This window comes from Phaseolus vulgaris, chromosome 3 (assembly GCF_000499845.2).
Source record: "Phaseolus vulgaris cultivar G19833 chromosome 3, P. vulgaris v2.0, whole genome shotgun sequence".
In the NCBI taxonomy this organism is placed as follows: Eukaryota; Viridiplantae; Streptophyta; class Magnoliopsida; order Fabales; family Fabaceae; genus Phaseolus; species Phaseolus vulgaris.
Window position 1 is genome coordinate 6227559 of NC_023757.2, and position 22274 is coordinate 6249832.

At 34.4% G+C, this 22274-nt stretch overlaps 1 protein-coding gene across 1 annotated transcript; it reads left to right on the plus strand.

Annotated features, from left to right (window-relative positions):
• The first annotated feature begins 5528 nt into the window (after window positions 1-5528).
• Window positions 5529-21596, plus strand: LOC137806449 (uncharacterized). The gene is made up of 16 exons (XM_068606584.1): window positions 5529-6038; window positions 6118-6219; window positions 6544-6610; window positions 7412-7593; window positions 8087-8335; window positions 8657-8740; window positions 8837-8884; window positions 8982-9046; window positions 9385-9433; window positions 13252-13510; window positions 15283-15404; window positions 16121-16201; window positions 16323-16397; window positions 16801-16991; window positions 17204-17354; window positions 21154-21596. Exons 1-16 carry the CDS (start codon window positions 5667-5669, stop codon window positions 21349-21351), a joined length of 2295 nt encoding a protein of 764 aa, XP_068462685.1. The 5' UTR covers window positions 5529-5666; the 3' UTR covers window positions 21352-21596.
• The last annotated feature ends 678 nt before the right edge of the window (window positions 21597-22274 follow it).

The following is a 22274-nucleotide window of genomic DNA, read 5'->3' on the forward strand; positions in this document are numbered from 1 at the left end:
TTTTGGACAAACCAAGATGATTCCTCGTGAAAGGTTATCTAGGTCAATAAGCTACTAGTATGACTTACCTCTACATTAAGATGAAATAATTCACCATAGTCTCAGCTCCGCGCTCTATGACTATTGAATCCTATGGTTGGTTGAATAGGGTTCATAAACGTGAAATCGCCTTCTAGTCTCATTCATGCCTTATGGACAATCAATAGTCGTTCCTCACCATTGAGCATTAAGCACACTACCAGACCCAAAAAAAATTAATATAAAAGAGAAACATGCATTCCTAAACAACAATAACTCCAAAAGTATCAGATAGTCATTCAATCCCAACAAGATAGATTTAACAACTCATGATAAGATTTTATAGTTAAAGTTCAAGATGAGAAGCTAAACATAACACACATGGATCCCTAAGTGTTGTTACCAATTTGAATTCAAGATTTCCTTCTCCAAAATTATCCTTCACTTATTTTGAGGTTTTGGCCTTATATCATGATTGATTATGAAGTTTAGAATCCTGAGTCTAAACCAGTTGAACCTCTATATCTAAACCCCTTTCCGAATCTCACTTGATCCTCTTAACCTTTGTGTTTTTCTATCTCTTGGTTCCTCTTGCTTCCTATCGAGTCTAGAGAAAAATGATCATGAAAAACACTTAAAATGCTTAGTACTTCTACATATGCTGAGTGTTGATCAGGGATGATCTTGAAACTTTGAAGTCTCCAAATCCATGGTGTTTGATGGAAGGCTGAAGTTGCTGCTTGTGTGCGTGGGATTTGGGTAGATTAATGTGTAATCCACTATTTGTTTGAATCTAAAACAGTTTGGAATCAAAACCTTTTTGAAAAAAGATTGTTTTATAAAGAAGTGGAAAAACAACCAGTTGTTTTATCGTTTCAATCGGTTGTTTGACACTTACTGGTTTTTGAAAAGGGTTTGAAGTTGTTTGACTCGGTTGACTTTGCTGTCAAACCAATTCAATCGGTTGTTTCGAAAATTCAACCGATTGTTTGTTGAAAATACATAACAAAATTTCTGTTATGTTTGCAAATCAGTTTTAAATGTTTTCTAACTGAATAATCTCTTGCTTGAAATGTTTTTAACATCTTTTGGAGTATTTAAAAAGGTTGTTATATGCTCCTAAAAAAAGATAACAATTTTGAGACATTTGTGAAAGTGTGAAAACAGATTTGAGTTTTCAAGATTTGAATTCAAGCTTTTGGGTTTTCTCAAAGAAGTGGAATAAGATTGCTGTAATCTTTTGATTTGATCTTCATCAGGTGTAATCCTTTATGTATCTCTTGTATTTCTGAATACTGGCGTGTAAGTGCATAATCAGAGGGTGTTATGATTTCTGTGGTGTTTGTGATGTGATTCCAATAACATAGAAGAGAATGATTCTTGACATTCTTAGGAATCAACTTGAGTTGGACAATTGTTAGGCACTTTTTCTTAGAATTGGATCAATGTTCTAAGACAAGAACTCACCAAAACTAGCACCAAATCCCAAACTCACATGGAAGTTCCTCATATTGTCAAATTGAACCAACAAAAAGAGGTAAAACTTAAAAACACCGAATAGAATTGGATAAGAAACAAACTGAACCGAACACAATGAAATTAAAAGGCAAAGAACTGAAAATACTTGTTGGAAAATAAGAACAACCGAACCAAAAACTCAAGAACACAAGACAACATGAACAATTGAAAGAAAAGGAAGGAAGGAGAAGAGAATGCTCATGAAGATGGATGCAAGGTTGGATGATCACGCCACTAGAAGGATGGTTGCTCCTAGATGAGTGTGCTGTCGCCACTTGAGGACACCATGGATCCTTCAAGATAAGACTAGAGAAGAAGGCTCAAAAGCTCTCCAATGCTCACTCAAAATTTGAGTATAGTTTCTTTACTCTCAATTCAAATATGAATTTTACAAAGGGAGCACCTCTATTTATAGCCTAAGGTGCTGAAATGCAAGCTACACAAATTCAAAAATTCCCTCCTAAAAAGTTCTAGAACCGGCGCCAATTACAAGGCATGAGGAAGGTGTGACCTCTTCCTTCACTTTGGCACCTCCTATTCTACTCCTACACCTATCTACTAACGCACCCCCCCTCCTAAAGCTCCTAATTAAAACTTACAAGATGCTATAACAACAGAGGTTTCTAATGTTTCCCTCTAAGCACCTTCAACCAAAGAAATTACAAAAAGAGAAAATAATTGTCCCCTAGCTCCTAAAGCTTTGAACATGCTTCTTGTAAGCCTTTGAGGTGGGCTTTGACCTCCATGGGCGTCCTCCATTTGTGCCTCTACCTCTTCTTGATCTTGTTGATTGGCCTCCATGTCCACTTTAGCTTGATCTCCATCAGTTTGTGTGCCAAAGGAAGTGTGCGACTTGAGGTGTTAAAGGTCACTTCTTTGGTGGTGTGTTTGTAATCTGAATTTTGATTGCATAATAGATACCTAGTGGTTTTTGGGGACTGGATGTAGCTCTTGGGATAAGAGTGAACCAGTATAAATTGCTTGTGTGCTTTTCTCTTGCCCTGAACTCATTTAAATTCTGCTTTTTTAAGTTGTTTTTAACTTTGTTGATAAAAACAATCAGTTAAATTGCAAAAAAAACCGGTTGATTTTTTGTTAATCAACTTAAACAGTTTTGTTTGATTGCTTTCTAGATTTTTGTATCTGTGATTCTGCATTGAACTTCTTTATACCTTCAAAGTTTGTGAAAATCTTTCATAAACAATTCACCTCCCCTCTTGTTTAAGGCCATATATTCTAACACTGAGCAGATTGAGACCAAAGTAAATAAAGAAGTTTAAAGCTTAAAAGGCTTAGTGAAACCAAAAGGGCTGAGCGTAGAGGGTCTTTCATTATGAAGAAAGTTCAAATTCGCTTTGGAAAGGCTTGAAACCCTCTTCCATCAAAAATTGAATAAGAGTTTGCTTGAAGCCTAAGCCAAACCAAAATTACTTCATGACCAAGAAAAAACAAAGTGTTGGCTTAACTTGAAGAAAATTTATGTCAAATTCTGAGTTTGAGAATCCCAAGAAGCCCAAAAAATTCCTTCAGCATGAAGAAATCTAATCTGCTGAGCGAATTGGCCTGCACTAAGCGAACACTAAATCTCATGAACCCCTTTAAGTCTCATTCTAAAATGTTATAAATAGAAACCTCATGGCAACATTCCAAACCATCAAGGAAAAGAGGCATTGAGAAGCATAAGAAAGTCTCAAGGTTAAAGCCTAAACAAGACTCTGGATGAAAGGATCAAGAGCCTGAGTTGGCCAACAACATTTAAAGGATCCATGTTTGTTATTCTTTAGCTTCTCATTGTGAGTATTCATTGTAAGATCTTATTATGAGTTGTTAAACCTATCCTATTGGAATTGAATACTAATGTGATATTCCTTAAGTTATTGTTGTTTATGAATATTTTGTTTCTCTTTGAAATTCTAAATCCTTGGATTTGGTAGTAGGCTTAATGCTCAATGGTGATGAACAACCAGGGTCGAAAGGCGATTTCATGTATCTGAACCCTAATCAATCAACCATATGATTCAATGGTCGTAGTGCGCGGAGTAGAGACTATGGTGAAATGTTCCATCTTACTGCAAAAATAAACTATAACAATGACTTATTGTTCTATATGACCTCGTGCAAGGAATCAACCTGGTTTGGCCATAAGGAACAAAGAGTTTGAATAAACATAATGTTCATAAATAACAATAATAAAGAGGATTCATAAAGCTCTTTCAATCCCAACATATGTGTTATAATGTTATTTCTTTACTTCATTATTTTGTCAAAGTTTCACCCTTCGATCTAGAAATCATAGTAGTATTATTATAATAGTTATTTACAAAATATATGCAATCAACCTCTCTTACACACCACTTCATCTTGAAAGATATATCTACTGTGATAAACATTAATTCTTTATGGATACGACAACCCTCAAATGTATTACAATTGACTTGGTCCACTTGTCGAGTATATAAAGGAGTTGGTTGATTAAAACCAAACCCCCATCAAGTACCAAAATATATAGGTTAAAGAAGGGCAAGATTTTGGTTAAATTAGCACACCACTTTGTTATTATGGTAATGAAGAGTCATTGTGATTTTACATGAATTGGGGTAGACACATGGGAATAGTGCAAAGATGATGCTTATGTGTTCCAAAAACAAGGTTAAAGAACAAAACTTCATGTTTATTAGTATTAGAAAACATTGGTTAACGAAGTTGTAGATTATGGTTAAATCAATACATAAGTTGGTTAACCTAGTTTTTCATTGATGGAAGATCATCCAACCACCACACCTTTGGCTAAGAGGAGAGGAGAAGATGAAGCCTCTTAGATGAAGAATCAACATTTGAAAGAAAAATATTAATAACTTTTTCCTTCTTTTTAGTCTTGTAAAAATGTATAGGAGTAGTCTTATATAAAAATAAGAGTAAAAGCATAATTAGGCTAAATAGAATAGGATTTTGGGCTTGTATTTGAGCCTATGTTAGATTATGGTTTTCTAAAACCTAGCTAGGATTTCAATTGAGCTTCTAATGACCTAAGAGAAACCATAACTTAGTCATATAAGGGAAGGTGCATTCTAACTTGGGCTTAAAGCTAAGGTTTTATAGCTTGCCTTCCAAGTTTCACTTACGTGGTAGGCATGACTAGACTTGAGCTCCAAGTTTCAACTTAAAGCTTCCCCCACAATTTTCTCCTTTAGGATGATCAAGTCTTGTATAAAGAAAAGTGTTTTTGTCTTGTATTTTTTGTAAATGAGAATTAGTAATAAAATGCTGCCCATTTTTGGTCATTCTAGTTGTTCTTAAGTTTTCCTTAGGTTAGTCTCCTTCAAGACTTAACATAGACTCTTTCATAGTGAGTTCTCATCACCTCTCACTTTTACATGTTTCTCTCTTTCTTTTCAACCACAATATTCAAAATGCTTCTCTAAACAAATTTCCTCCAATTTTCATTAAAAAAAAATAAATCATAAAGAAGACTATTAGAAGAAGAAGCAATTTCCATCACTTATGGTACTACAAATTGTATGAGATGCTTGCCCACATTATGAGCATCCCTAGAAACAAACAAATACTGGGAAAAAATGTTGACAACAAAAACATTTAACTTAAACTTACTTCTTATATCATGAGAGTAAAATTGAGGAGTGACACAAGACTTAAAGAAATGAAAAAGTAAAAGAGTCGATTTTGATAAATGGAGAGGAAGAGAGGATGTGGCGAGGAGGTTTGGGACTCAAAACAAAATTTCCAAAATTACACGGAGAAGGGTATCGATGAAAAAAAAACATATAATCTATAAATTAAGGAGAATGAACATAAAAAATAAAAAAATATTTAAGTAAAAAATAAAACCACCTGAATATGTTTACTCTTGTCAAAATTGAATACTTTGTTAGCTATTCCACTGCCCAAAACCATCAAACCCCTACACTATTTTTATGAATTGGAAAAATAATTAGAGATAAAATTGAAATGACTAGGAATTTATGAAGTAAACAAAAATTAAAAGATTATTTATGTCGGAGAGATTTTGAGTGAGACGCTTGTGGAATAAGGGTTTTGGAGGGGTTTGGTAGCATAGAGCGAAGTGAAACCCAGAGTGGGATAGTGACAGAAGCAGAGGAGAAGGTGAGAGAATGGGATCAAAGGCGAAGAAGAAAGGTTCAGCAGCAGAAGACATTCTTGAAACCCTTGGAGACTTCACCAGCAAAGAGAACTGGGACAAGTTCTTCACCCTCCGCGCCGATTCCTTCGAGTGGTACGCGGAGTGGCCCCACCTCCGAGACCCTCTCCTCTCCCTCCTCCGTACCCTACCACACCCTCCCCCCCTCCCCCTTCTCGTCCCCGCTTGCGGCAACTCCCGCCTCTCCGAGCACCTTTACGACGCCGGCCACACCGCCATCACCAATGTCGACTTCTCCAAGGTCGTCATCTCCGACATGCTCCGCCGCAACGTCCGCGACCGCCCGCTCATGCGCTGGCGCGTCATGGACATCACTGCCATGCAGGTCCCTCCCCGCTCGCTCTTTTTGTTTTGCTGTTCTTGTGGCTTTTTTTTTTTACCGGTTCTTCTTTTGGATGGTGCAGTTCGAGGACGAGAGCTTCATTGCGGTTATTGATAAAGGTGGATTAGATGCTTTGATGGAGCCCGAACTTGGCCCCAAATTGGGGAAGCAGTACCTATCTGAGGTAGGTTTTTCTCTATTTTGTTTTGCGCAATAGTTTTTGGAGAAGTTGGCCGAGAGAACGCTCTGTTATTAAAGTTGAACTGCTGCTTTTAAGAGAATATAATAAGAATGTAAAATGGATTAGGCTTTCCCCAAGTCAAAGCACATTAGTTTTTGGAGAAGTTGGATGGGAGATCACTCTTCTATTACAGTTTAATTGCAAAGAAATTCAATGAATTTTACCTTCTTATTTTCCTTGCTTGTAGAGAAGTGATACAAACATAGCCTAAATAATAATTGATTTTGTGGATTGGTTAATTTGTGTCGGTATTTTTTTAATTGTCAGGTGAAGAGAGTTTTAAAGCCTGGGGGCAAGTTTGTGTGCCTCACTCTGGCTGAATCTCATGTACTAAGTAAGTTCTCCGAAGAATTTCTTACTATAAAATGTTAGTGAAAAAAATGTGATATGCAGATAATATAATTGAAGTCACTAACAAGTTGTGATGGTGTTTTTTGACTGCTTTTAGTACTTGCTTCAATTACAGAACCGTTGTTTTTCTTTAATTGAACTTTGAATTGTCTTTCGTTAATTGAATCTGGATAGGGTTTAGTTGTAGTGTTGAGTTTGTTCTTACAGGCATCATTCAGCTCATTCTTATCATACGAAGTATCATTTCCAAGCATGTTAACAACATCCATCTGACTGTCCTTTTCTATTTTATTTTTCATATTGGATGTCAGGTAGCCTTGATTTTCTCTTTGTTTGTGTGTAAGCCACATTAGTTTTCAGTAAAATATACATGGAACAATGTTCATACGTGGTACCTGCATTCCGAACTTTCCTTTATGTATTAGAAATATATGAATGCTGGCTGAGTGATACTTGGAAAAAGGTTGCATGGAGTACGCACTTCCTCAACTCCACAGAACATGGAGTCATAATTTATTTTTTGGTTTTGTTAGTTACCCTTATAAACTGTTTATAGCACATAACCCTTCCTAACTCCTGTATGACTTGCTATAAAAGAAACATGCTATCAAAACTAGAGGATATGCTGTTGTTATCTTAGTTTCTGTTTCAATTGATTGTATCAGTGTTTTCTTCCTCTGCATTGCAATGAAATGATTTGCTACTCTTTTTCATGCTATCTTTTTCCTTTTTTGTCATGCTTGGTTTTGTGTGACCGGAAATATAATTAATTCACGGTTTCCAGATCTACTTTTCTCGAAGTTCCGACTTGGGTGGAAAATGAGTGTTGATGCCATACCTTTAAAGTCTTCTGCTAAACCTAGCCTTCAAACGTTTATGGTGGTTGTGGAGAAGGAGCTATCTACTATAATGCATCAGATTACATCATTGCTTCATAATTCTTCACTTAATTGTAATTCGCAACAGGTAGAATATCTGCACTATTTCTACTTTTTGTTGAGTTCTCATGGGCATAAGAACTTTCTTTGAAATAAGGATTTATGGATTATTAATGTTAGTTGTTAAAGTTGTAAGGTTTATATAGGAAGGAGGAGTAGATAAAGGGCTCTGAATATTGTGATATGGAGTTCATTTGATGTAAGATACAAAGTACTTATGGTTATTTATTCAGAGAATTAGTCCATGTATTATATAGCACTGCTAATGCAAGTTCAAACCACTAAGTAAAAAGATTTCTAATCCTAAACTCATCAGGAAAATAGATTAGGAAACGCAATATAATTGGTGACATCTCTCTGGATCGCTTTTTAGTTAGAGCTCAGAGGACCAGTTAGTAATATAATATATGCACAATATTTTAAAAATACTGTGAAGGTTTTCTAAGATATCTTGTAGATATTCTATTTCTAACTTAACTTTTTATTATTTCCGTTTCTGTTTTCTTTATCATTTTTGCAAGGTTTCTGGTTTTAGTGAAGCCCTTCAAAATGAGAATGAAATTCGTGAAAAGTACTCTAGTGACTCTGGGATATTATATTCTGTGGAAGATCTGCAAGAGGATCTGCTAAAGCTTTCTCAAGGTCGGCGATTGCAGATATCTTTGGGTGGACAAGGGTACTCTACTTTTTCTTATAGAGCTGTAATTCTTGATGCTGAGGAACTGGCTGACCCTTTTACATATCATTGTGGGATTTTCATTGTGCCTAAGGTGTGTTTTAGCAGAGATGTCTTTTACATTTTTGTTGATTGCATAGTTGTTTTGTTTTTGAGTGTGCATGTTTAATTATAGAGGTAGGGATACTGGTTTGTTGGCAGATAGAAGGGGTTTTGACTATTTCTTAGGTTTTTTTTTTCATTTAATTTTATTTATTTATTTATTATTTTGAGTACAATGTGCATCAATATGTATTTATAGAGCTGATTCCACAGGATGTCAACTCTTCTTTGATATCTATCTGCAGTTTACACCTAGGACTTCCAATTATGAACTTATTCTGTTTGAATTTCTTGACTGAATGTTAAATCTCAGATTCGTGCACGGGAATGGCTTTTCTATTCTGAAGAAGGACAGTGGATGGTGGTTAGAAGCTCCAAAGCTGCTCGCCTCATAATGGTACCATGCTATTAATAAAATTACAATTTATGGGTATTTTTTAGTATGTCACGTTACTTTTGTAATTGAAGCTTCCTGGCTGATCTGTGAGTTTAGGTTTTCTTGGATGCCAGCCATTCAGATACCAGCATGGAGGAGATTCAGGTAGAAACATCCTCTTAAGTTATACTTCATGTACATGGCATTTAAATGTTAACTGTGTTGTTGTTTTTACTGAATTGCTTTTGTCATCCCTTTTTAGAAGGATTTGTCTCCATTGGTTACACCACTGGCACCTGCAGGAAATGAGAATGGAGCTCAAATACCGTATGTATCTTGTACAGTTGCACTTTTGTGTTTTGTCATTTATTTATGTTAACATAATTAGTTTTTTTCCTGTTTTCTATGGATACCAAAATATTAAACATGTTCTCTTATGCATTATAGCAGTTACTATACTGTAAACCATTCTTTACATGTGCTGTTGTCTTACTTTTAGCATGTTAGGTTCAGATTATTCCTGTGGAATTGCTTTGTTTTTGTCAAAATCTCTCTTTAGAAGTTGACTAATAAGCTACTGTTTCTTCAAAATAAGCTGAAACAAACTCACATTTAACACTAAATGAATTACATTTTTTCTCAAACTCTTGAATACATGCCTACAGTTTCATGATGGCAAGTGAGGGGCTCAAGGAACGAAACATCATTCACAAGGTTAGTAAGAATAAACATAAGGCTGTTTCTGTTTTGTTATTTTGAATTTGATCTAGTGAACTCTGTTGTATTAGAGAGATTGGTTGTTACATATAGAGGAGCTCAATGTAATAATTGTGACTGTTACCAACAAAAGTATTTCCTTGTTTTTGTTGTGATACAAATAGAGAAACAACCACATATCATTGTTGTTTGCTAGCTACCTCTATTGTTGGGGTTGATGGTGGGCTAGAGAGATGCGCCCCACGTTAGCAATCACAATGCTTATTAGTCACGTCCTCTAAGGAGTCACCATATGCCACAACCCACATATGTATTTCTGAAGACTCCCACTTACCGCCATTGCCATAGGAAACTCACCCTTGAGTTCATAAGAAGATAACTTCCCATTTGGCCCTGTTTTGAGTAGAGTCGAGTTTTTTAGTTCTCTTGCCAAATGGGTTTCTTTGAGTATATCTACGGCATTGTTTCCTATTTTTTTTACAATGTTGATGGTGAAATTCATCCCTTAGGGTTTTAATGATCTTGTAAATGTGGTGGGTACCTATTGGTTTGATGGATGAAATCATTTGCAGTGGATGTAGTAAATTTAGAGAATTCTCAAAGGATGGTTAAGATAAGATAACATTGAGGGTGGAGGACTAGGGTCACATGACACTAATTTTGTGAGTTGGGATAATGAAGATTGACGGTTTGTGACCTGGATGTGACATTCCATGGTTCTTGAGATAAGTTGAAACTATATGTTCTATTCCTTTGTTAAAGAGATGTGGAATGACTTAAAATAACACTTTCTCATTGATAAAAGATTTTTCTGCTTGCTATGACATTGATAGCATAGTGTTTAATACGAAACATGGTCCTTTGTCTATATCAAAATATATGGAATTTTGAATGGGTTGTGATGTGAATTGAACTAAATCATTACCAAAATCTGAAGATGTATAAAGTAGATGCTGCTTCACATGTTGAAGTCATGGAAAGAGGAAGAATCTTCACATTCCAACATGGTTTGAACCTTGAGTATGATCGAAATAGGGTATCAATCTTAGGAAAATAAATATTGCCACCATTGTAAGAAGTATTTTTATTTTTTTTGTTTTAAGGGGATCTTAGAAAGTAGACTTTAAACCTAACTCAACCATACAAACCAACTTGTAAGTCTTGTAAATTGAGGTTTGCGCTCGTTTATATACTCTAATTTGTCATATCTCTAGTAGATGTGAGATCTTCAACACAACTCTTCACATTAAAGACTATAAATCTCAAGTGAGACTCGATACTTGTGGGTGGTCTTAATAGAGGGCGACATGGAAATCTAATACCAACTTGAACTATGTAAGAAAATAAATAATTATTTTATTGATAAAAATTACTGATTATATTCTCTATCACCTCTATTTGTAACAATTAAACTCTCTATAATGAGGAAATAAAAATATGTTTAAATGAATATGAAGATTCAAACGATATTTTCTACTAATTAATACAAAGATATTAAGGGCATCCTTATAATCCACTATCTACAACGAGGGAAGAAATTTGGAGGTTGTTATGCTTTATGAAGAAATCTCCAACACAGGCTTTGCCATGACAAGAAAGGGGTTGAAATATATTCCAAGATAACTCCCCAAACATAAAAGTGAATTAACTCAAATTAGGAATTACTTTCATTATTACTAATGGGATAAGATGCCTGGTAGTGCTTTGGCAATTGATAAATATCTTATTTGAACGACTTATTAGGCTCTTTGGTAGACAAATGAGGAAACAAGGATTTGAGAAGGTTAACTGGGGGATGTACACATCTTCTATGATGAAGCCATATTTGGGAACTAGCCCATGTTTTTGATGTTGCTTGTTGGATGTTTTTTTTATCATTAGAATTGAACATATACAACTCATTCTTCTTTTTAAAAATTAAAATCATCTTCCTAGAGACAATGTCTTGAAAAATACAACAATAAGAGAAAAGTGTTAATGAGCCGTGCAATTCTTTTGTAAGTTTCGGTATAGAGAAAATTATTGGATAGTGGTTAAACATAAGAAAATCCTTTAATAGAATGGTTCTAAAGTTGTATTCTTGGATCCACATATGGGTACACCACCATTTGCAACTCTAGTAAATTGATCTCTAGTTGTTTTGACTTGAGTTGAAGCGAATAGGAAATGGAGTCATGTGATTTGTTGCTCTTGAATCTAGAATCTGAGAACTCTAAGCCATAGGGTCAACAATATTGAATGAACTCTTATACTTCATGAACAAGGTAACTTAAAGAGAATATACAAGGAAAAGAGTTTAAGAGATCCTTACTTAAATCTCTCTACTTATTCATATTCGTATAGTTATAAGGATCAATAGCTTAAAATAGAAGCTTAAGGAAAGAGAAAAAATAAACCCCTTGGATACAACACAAAACAACTTTTGCTCATAAGATAATATAAACAATTCTAAGAGTACACGATCTAGAGCATAGTAGTTAGTATCTTACGATTCACGATACGTATCGTACGAAACGATACGGTTTCACCCTCCCACAATACGAATCGTTTGAAGAATCTTTTTCATAGCTGTATCGTGCGATTCGCACAAAGAATCGCTGAATCGTGAAATGAAACGATTCTGTATTGTGTGAATCAGTGTGGATTTTAAAAAATGAGTAAATAAAAAAAGATAGACAGAATTTGTTTAATAACATGTATGCACCACATTATTTTTTTAGAGGTTGTTTTGGTGAAATTGTGTGGTATATATATATAATTTATTATATCTTGCATGTATACATATCTTATATATTTAAGTATATATTAACTTTTTTAATGTTTATGAATCTTACGATTCATTATACGGTCAAGAAAGATCCTCTTTGTAGGGTTTTATATCATGATGTGGTTGAGTTGGAGCAATGGATTGATTTGTTTCTTTATGTTGTAAGGTAGTATGGTTTGCCTATCGCTGGGAAGTTCCATTGTTGCCTCCCAACCACTCCAGGAATTTATCTCTTCCATAGAGTTTCTTCTTTCCCTTACATTAGAAAATTGTTATCTAAACATATTGAAATTGACAGACACTTCATCAAGATAATCTAGACAGAGGCCTTGTGGTTACAACCCATGTCTCTATAGGACTAAAAATAACAAACATTCCCACTAAGGGGTTTCCTCATGGCAGGTTAGGTTCTTGTGGGCAAGTTGGGAATGATTGATATTCATTTACCAACTTAAGGGGGAGTATTGTAATTAATGGTTTATTGGGATAAAAATATCTTCGGGGTCTTTGTATTAAGATAAAGTATCTTTAGAATCTTCGTTTTTGTTTTAGCATATTTTGTTTCCCTATTTTAGAGAGATTGATTGTTACAAATAGAGTAGCTCTGAGTGTAATTTTTATCAATAAAATTAAGTTTTTGTTTCCCTTGCGTACTTCAAGTCTCTCTCAGCCTAAGAGGGCTGTGAGATTATTATCTCCAGCATTCTGCAAGAGACATCATTCTTTACTTCTTATCAAGCTTCTTCTTATGGTGTTCAGCCCTTGGTTTTGTTGGTCATTAGAGGGAGTTGGGGCTCTACTGGTCTCATTTCTTAATATGATTATTTTTCTTTTTATCCACCTTTATTGATCTAGGAATAATTTTACATCTTTGTTTTAAGTTTTTTGAAACGCTACTTTTATCCATAAGAAATAAAAATGAAATATCCACTAGTCTTTCACTTGTGTGATTCCTATTTTTTACATATGCTAATTCTTGTGAAGGCTTGCTTGATTTAAAATGATCCCCATATTCTCCTTATATCATTTATGGTTGTGTCTTTTGCAGGTCACATCTTCATTAACTGGATCAATTATTGTTGAAGATGTAATTTATGAAAATGTTGATAGTAAAGTCAGTTGTATGTTTCCTTCTAGAGAGTTGGTCTTTCGTCGCCTTGTTTTCGAGAGAGCTGCAAATTTGGTGCAGTCTGAAGCTCTTCTAAAAGGTGAACTGCTGCCTACAAAATTGGTTAGTGAGTCAGGGAGGAAGAAAAACAATGCATCTCCCAAATCTAGAAAAAGTGGATCTCAGAGACACAATGTTGGTAATTATTTTCCTCTTCCCTCTGGTGTATTAAAATTATTCAATGTTTACTGCTGATGCAACTCCTGCAAGTGTTGCAAACATAGCCCAAGTTTGTTAATACATGATGCATATCATAAAGTGTTCAATTATTTTATATTTGGGTAGAATTCATTTGAACCATTGAAAATGATTGAGATGCATGTCCAAATTAATCTTAGCCACATTTTACATTTGAATGTGTTCATGATGCAAAATTGATTTTCTATGTAAATTTAACGAGGCCTGATAGTAATGATCTCATTGTAACCCTTCAGTTGCTATTTTTTTCTTCTATAAAATGTTGTGGATAGTGTTGTGTAATCTATTAAGTTGTGCAGACTTCCTTCCTATGCTTCATTTCACACTGATAATTGGACAAACCTTTTAGTGCTGAATTGGATATCTCTTCCTTAACAATGTGAATCCGATGAGAGGGCCTGAGTTATATATTAAATCATCAATAGATTTGTTGGTCAAAACATTGATTTCATTATTCTGTCTTAGAGCTATTTGGACAAGCTTCTCCGTAAAGACTTTTAGAAGGGAAAATTATGAAGAAAAAATGAAATTGACTTCCCCATAAGTTAAAATGAGATTATGCACAAGTTAAAAATAAAATTTGGAGAAACTATATGAGAGTTTTAATTTTTGGAGAAGTCAATTTCATTTTTTCTTTATACCTCTTTTCTAGAAGTCCTTGTGGAAAGTTCGTCTTAAATAGGCCCCTAGTCTAATTGGTACAGGGTTCAACTAGACACTTCTCTCATAATGGTTCAAAAAATATCATGTGAAAGGTAGATAAGCAATTTGTGACACCTATTGGGCATACATTTTCATAATACTCTACCAAAACCATCCATATAGCATGTTTCTTAGAACTAATGTGATTATTGTTTAAAGCTGGATAGAGAGGGAATCTTTATAGAAGCTACGCTTGAAAGTTAAAAGACCAAAATACTCCTGAACAGATTCACCAAAGGGGACAGCTGGAAATAAAAAACCAGAGAGAAACAATGTAACAAAAGATACACAGAGAGAGAAAATAAATCTCATATTTTGTTTTATTCTAAGATATTCTAATAGCCCCCCTCAAACTCAAGGTGGAGAGGCATGAGAATTCGTCACATTGAGTTTGTCTTTGAGCAAATCTGCTCATTGATCCAAGGCTGGAATATGATAGATTTGAAGTTGTTTGGAGAGAACTTTGTCACAAACAAAAAAGACACCAACTTCCATGTGTTTAGTGCTACTGTGAAAAACAGGATTATGAACAATGGTCACTGTATTTTGACTGTCATAGAGTAAGACAGGAGTTTCTTTGGTTTTTTGGTCAGAGTGGGTGTTGCTTTTTGGGTCAGACTTTGTAGTAGGTATTAGGCTTGCACTTTAGATTGGCCAATGTCCAATCCAAACAATATCAATTAATCATAGATAAGTACAATTTTTTTTCTTGGAGGATTTTTTATATTTTATTCTATTAAAGATTATAAAGTACTTGAAATATTTAAAACTGTTTAAAAAAATATGAAATTAGCATATAATTACATTATATAATATAGATAAATCATAAAATATTATTACTTAAAATGTTTGTTATGCAAAGAGGATTTTGGATGAAAATGATATGCTAAAAATGGTTTAACAACAGTATTAGAGAGAGGATTTTTAGAGTTTCAAAACTGTTCCTGTTTTTAGCTTGCAATATTTGCTTTGTGTTTCTCTTGCCTCTAATTTTTTTCTTGATTTTTGCAGGAGCAAGTAATCAGTTGACAGTCTATCATGGCTATGTAGCTAGTTCTTATCATACAGGAATTATTTCTGGATTCACTTTGATATCTTCTTATATGGAAAATATGGCATCGAGTGGGAAAATGGCAAGTATTTCTGGCTTTTATTTAGGGAAATTGTAGTAAAGGAACTTCTGGTTTCGATAAAATATTTCCACTGTTGGAAAATTTAATCATTCAACTGGTTAATGATATGTTCAAAGTGTAGTTGATGGTTTTTACAGTAACTATTCTCGAATTATTTATATAATTTTTTATCAAGAACCTTTTATGGTGCAATCTCTGCTTTATCTTCATTTTTTAGGGAATGAGTAAACCCTCAGTCCCTAAAATTTTAAGCGTTAATCACTTTAGTCCTGATTATGTAAAAATCTATTCTCTTTAGGGGCTCTATTTACACTGTTAATGGTTGAAGTGAGTGTCTTTTTGTGGGTGGAGAGATAGTGTTGGAACAACTACATAATTATTTACTTTTTTGGTGCATATCTGAAGTAGATGGGAAGGTATGATGCATAAAATTGATGGAATTGGCTATCCTGATGCTGATTTGGCCATTTCACTTGTCTGATATAGTATCAACTTCAGGGAATTTTGTCTTTGTCGGAGTGGAAATTCATGTATGAAAGGATAAATTATCACGTGATGCACAAACTATTTCGCAGTCACATAAGTACTGTTGTTTCCAATAATTTGTAATTATAAATACATGCCAAATTAACTTGTTTCAAATTTTTTGCAAGTTTATGTGCTCTAAAACATTCTCTCTTTCATTATTGCTGATATATTGAAGTGGCATATCTCAGGTAAAAGCAGTAATAATAGGTCTTGGAGCAGGTTTACTTCCCATGTTTCTTCATGGTTGTGTCCCCTTTTTAGAAATTGAGGTAATATGTTTTTCCCTGTTTTATAGGGAGGGAAAATAATTGGATTTCAGACCTTGTCCCTAATGATTTATTCTTCTGAATGATTAATACCACATGATTTTATAACAATTTTTATCTACAGACTGTGGAGTTAGACCCTGTGATTGTTGATATTGCAAAGGACTACTTCAGTTTTGTTGAGGATAAACACTTAAAGGTAGTTAAATATGTATTTTTGTATTTCTCTTGAGGTGTTGTGGAACATAAATGTAAATTAGGACTGACCAAAGTGAAGGTTGATTGCTAACTTACATTGAAGCGAATATCCACATGAAACAGTAAATATTTTAAGAAAAGATTATCCATCCCTAGTAATCATACAATGTTGACTCTTGAAAGTAGTTTTGATATCATGCTTTTTCTTTGCTTTTCTAAACACCAGTTTCAAATGTGAGTGTATGTAAAAATGTGCAACTACAGACTGAACAACTTCTGTTTTGTTTGTGGGGGTGGGGGGACTGTCCAGAATACTAAAACACAATAATTTAAGAATTTTTTGAATTAGTCTCGTAGGAGATCACAATATTGGTTATTGAGTCTTTTTAATTTGGGGAATCCAGGTGCATATAGCTGATGGGATCCAATTTGTCCAAGAAATTGACAGTTCTGGAGTGGCTCAAGTTCATGAAAAAAGAAATGACCGTAGCTATGAAGTGTCTCCTTTAAATGAAAGTTCTACTGTGTCTCATGCTGGTGTAGAACTTACAAAAGTTGATATTATTATTGTTGATGTTGACTCTTCAGACCCAAGGTGAATTGAATTATGCATTTAGTTATTACATTAAGATATTAAAGAATACCAAGAAAAAATGGTATTAGGCCGTCAAGGGATTTGAAAGTGAATTCAATTATGCATTTAATTATTACATTAAGATATTAAAGAATACCAAGAAAAAATGATATCGTCAAGGGATTTGAAATAATATCTTTTTATCCAACTTATTTATTACATATATTGTACAGCTTGGGACTGACATGCCCTGCTCCGGAATTTTTGGATGAGCTTTTTCTTGAGACTGTAAAGGATAAGCTGTTGGAGGACGGTCTCTTCATTGTCAATTTGGTGTCACGGTCCCAAGCCATTAAGGATATGGCTCTCTCAAAAATGAAAAAGGTAAAAAAACAAATGAGTGCCATAGTATTCAGTTTGGATTTTGAGTTTTAATGTCTGGATCTGTAATTTGTTTGATTAAAGATTTATTATTAGCATGTTTAACATCATCTCTATTTTCCCCCTCTCTTTTCCTTTGGTCAAAAACTTAAATGCAGTTCTTTTGGTGCTTTTGGTATTTTTGAATTGAAACTTACGTTGACCACTTGAGCTTTATTATGTGGATTACGGAGGTAAAACTTCAATTATAGTTGAAAAGCAATACTAAAAATCATACAAGGTTTGTCCTTTTCTTTTTTTGTTAGAAGAAAAACAGTGTTATCACTTTTCGGTTATGGTGGCGTCATGGCGGAAGGCGGTGGCGATGTGGTTTTCCCATGGTGGCCACTTTTGGCATCTCGGGATGCTAACAAAAATATCAAAAAAGACGGTGGCAGCGACGCAAGTGAGCTAGTGCGGTGGAAGCAACGGCAGCGCATGCTGTGATGGCGGCGGAAAATGAAGAAGGGACTGTTGTGTGCGGCACATGAAGAAGATAGAAGACCCTAAACCTAATTTTTGAAAAACCTCTAATAAGTTTAACTAATAAAACCCTAATTACTCAAATTAAAATTTGAATGTACTGCAGCTGCATGAGCTGCCTAATTAAGAGTTCAAAACCCACTTAATTAGTGTTTTTTGGGCCTACTTTTGGCCCATTTAAAACATTATACTTATTGCAATCTACAACACATTTTTTTATCTCTTCCATAACGCCTTCTGCCATAAGACGTTATGGTTTTCGTTACAACTTTATAAAGGTTTTATGAGGTCTCCAATATGATCCGTTATCCGATATCTATAACACTGAAGCAAAATTTATCATATAATGGCCAGGGGTTCCTAGGTTGGGTAATATAAGGAGATCTACGGGAATTGGCAGCATGTATAAAAATGAAAGTCCCAAGAGCATAGCATATGTTTTCCTTTGAAGTTTTTCTATCCAATTAATGACATGAAATAATTGGCTAGCCATTCTAAGTGCATGTGATGTCTGGTCTAGTGACACTGAGGTAATTAAGTCTACCTACAAGGTGATGATATCTTTCAAGGTCTTTCAATGGCGTCCCAATTTTCTTCTTCTTGCTCCTCCAAGAAATATAGTTCCTATCAATGAGAATACATCCAAAGGTGAACCTCCTACATCTAGGGTCCCAACAATCAGCACCAGAATAACACAATTTTGGGATTGAATTTATGTGCATATATTAAACTGTGACGTTGTGCATTCTTAATGTATCAATGGATGTGTATCACAACATTCCAATAACTCTGACATGGGGCCTTTAGTAATTGGCTAGCCATTCTAGGTGCATATGTAATGTTTGGTCTAGTGACACTGAGGTAATTAAGTCTACTTAGAAGGTGATGATATCTTTCAAGGTCTTTCAATGACATCCCTTAACCTGAAAGAAGCTTCAAATTATGATCCATTGTACTATTGTAGCAACAATCAATCATACCAGTTGTTGGAGATCCAAAATTGACTAAATATATGAATAAATTATAGTATATAAATGGATGCAAACCTCTCTTAAGAGGTTCGTGAGGTTGAATTAGACTTAAAGTCTATTTTTAAAATGTTATTAAAGAATATTATTGTCTATCCTAATGAGGTTTGTTGGGCTTATCATACCACCCGCTATGGGATCACGCTCTATTCTCACATTTGAAATGTTCAATCCTCAACATGAGGGGGTTTGTTGGAGATCTCATATTGACTAAAGATATGACCAAATTATAGTTCCAGGTTGGTTTTGTGAAGTTGAGTTAGGCTTAAAGTCCATTTTCTAAGATTGTTTCTAACATTTATGACTTATCTTCTATTGGGAATGGAATTGTAATTCTTTAATATAAATTCATAGGCATTTGAGATAAATTCATAATTATTTTGAAGAGTTCAAGTTGGTGTCAAACCATATTTCTTTTGTGAAATGGAAATAGTGTAACAGTTATAATCCCAATATAATACCAAGTTGGCCAAGTCTTCAGATGGAAAATCTCAGCTGTTTGAAAGTTTTCATGCTTATTTATGATTAATGACATCTGCATCAGTGTAGTTAGTATCAAGTAAACTACATGATTCGTCCTATTCAGACCTCTAGCAATGAGAATTGCTCCAGAGGCGAACTGCTGCCTGCATTGGAAGAATGGTGTTCATAGTCTGAATCATGTGATTCTGGACAGAATCAGGTCATACGCAAAGCGAGTTGAGTCATATGACCCAACTTTCTTTACTAACAAAAGCTTTTTTGGTTTGTTTCTGGAACACTTGTGTAGAAAGGGAGAAAAGCAGCTTATTTGCTGCCCCCCAACAGCTGATCTGTGCACTTCTCTCCTAATTGTTCTAACTTCATATCTGCTGCAGAGCTCTCTCCAGCCCATTTTGTGGCAACATCACTGTTTTTTTTTGGAGTAATGTTGAATTTGTGTTATTGGAAGCCAACTAGTTTGATCTTGTTTTTGTTATTATTTACTCTCCATTTGGTTTTTAATTATATTACACCTTGTTGGCTATTTGACCTCAAAATGTGAATATATATTTGTGTTTGAACACACCCAAAAGTCTCATTGTTTAGAAGTCTAGGTCAAAGATGGTTTATAAACACCCTCTTTAACTGAATGAGGTTAGGACAAACCGTGACTAAACCATCAAGCTCTACAATATTTCAGATGTGACCCTCACAATTCAAGTGGACATGAGGTTAGAATATTGTTGTGCCAGTAGGGGCTGAAGTCACACCAACCTATTTAGACTAGTTCTAAAATCTCATATTTAGAAATTTAGGTCAAGGGTTGTTTATATACCTTATTTCTTAATCCATCGAAGTGCCTTTTCAAACCAGATCGTGACAAAACCACCTAGTTCTAAAAAAATACTTCTGATATGACAACCCTAACAGTGCCAATAGACATGAGGTTGAAACAGATTGTATTTTTTCATTTCTCAGTTGTTTCTTTTATGCGTTATGATTTACAATTATGAAAATTTTCTTTTTGATTCACGATTTGATTCTTGGTTTAATTATCTTGATTTGCATTAATGAGATGGACATACGATATACTTATAAGAATTAGTCCTGTATTGGGGTAGTAGAAGGGCCTCTATGTTGAAGATTGCAAATGGTATACAAATATTGTTTCTCTTCTTACAAGAGCTGATATGGTCCTACAAGACCATGTCTTCTCTTCCAACTTGGCCGAGACTTTCACGGATTCCATTAGTCTGAGATGCGCTCTTTAAATGTGCGGGATAGGGTATGCCTGCAAAAGACACTCCACTGCACAAGTCTTGATAGGTAGGCATGAGAAATAAATGTACAATCAATGAAAAAAAGTATTATTTAGTTTTGATAGGGAGGTTAACCTGATTCAGTAATCCTAATACTTGATTAGTGCTTGATTTCATGATTATGTGCACAATCTTGGTTATCTAGCTAATATGAGATGATATCGTTCTTGGTAACTGACATCATTTTGGTATCAAACGATACAATTTCTATTTTAAGTATCATCGAAAATGTTAACCTATTTTTTCTGGTATAATATTTCATTCTTTATGAAGAGACATTTTTAGGTCGTTCACTATTTCCCTTGGATGTTGTTATTGAGTACGTAAACATTTATTGTGTTAATTATGAGTTATTGATTGTGGATTTTTTTTTTCACCATGTCTTGTCAACTGAAAGCAAGGTCTTTACTGTGTTTAGGGTCTAGTAATTCTGTTGTAGCACTGTTTTTAATTTGTACTGTCTTTATATAGGTTTTCAGCCACCTCTTCTGTCTCCAGCTTGATGAAGACGTCAATGAGGTTCATTTTGCTCTCAAATCGGAAACCTGTATTGATGATAACTGTTTCTCTGAAGCTTCTATTAAACTTGATAAATTATTGGAGTTTAAACACCCGGAGATTGGTCAAAACATTATCAATGCGTCAAAAAAGATCAGACGTTTGAAGTGAAATGATGATATGCTTGCTTTCTCAAACGCAGAAGTCATCTCAGAAGTGTATTGGAGCACCATCACCCTTTATTTAATATGGGTGTTTGCTTCAACTTTTAAGGGTTAGATAACTTTCCCTGCAATATTTTTTGGTTTAAATGTTTGGCTAACCCTGAATTTTCCTGAAAATACTTTACAATTCTCGGACGGTTAATGCTATTTCCTTATAAGCATTTAATTCTATTTTGTTTTATTTGTAGAAAATCTTGTAGGAAGATTTAATTTTATTCTTCGTGAAAATAATTTAGAGGTTTGTACTTTTGCATATGAAAAAGTTAAGTACTATAATATTTTGCAACCTTTTAACCTTTTAACCACAGTTGGCAAGCATCGTAACTTTTTAAAAATTAATTCTAGAGTTTATCATTTTATCGAAAACACTAAATGGAAATACGTAAAACGAGTACGTGTTTTTATATGCCTTTCCGAAATGCTTGTATGTTGTATCTGTTCTTTGCGGTGATAATCTGAGATATCGGTATCAACTAATCTTTCGATGATCATGGTAAAATATGCTGTTTTATAAGCCTAGTGTGGCTTTTAAAATTTTAGAAAAAAAGTCCTTAGTGTTGAGGAGGGGCGTGTCGAGCTAGGGTTTATTTAAAATATCCCAAGATAATTTTTGTCCATTCACGTTTTTGATAGAGTGCAGAAAGAAAAATGATGGGTGCAAGAAGAAACACCCTCTTCTACATCGAAAGAGATATGCTAATTTTGTAATCTTCATTGAACTCTAGCCTACAACAAATAATGAGATCAAGGGTGTTTCTTCTAGCAATCAATTTTCAAAAAGATTGTTTTACCGTTTTTTTAATAACTTACGAATTATCTTTTTCAGAAGCTTTTTCCATAACATACTACTTTCTGGAATTCATGAAATAT

Coding starts and splice junctions, on each gene's coding strand:
- LOC137806449 (XM_068606584.1), top strand. CDS start 5,667: ATGGGATCAAAGGCGAAGAAGAAAGGTTCAGCAGCAGAAGACATTCTT. Junction 6,039..6,117: donor TGGACATCACTGCCATGCAG/GTCCCTCCCCGC, acceptor TGGATGGTGCAG/TTCGAGGACGAGAGCTTCAT. Junction 16,398..16,800: donor TTGAGGATAAACACTTAAAG/GTAGTTAAATAT, acceptor TGGGGAATCCAG/GTGCATATAGCTGATGGGAT.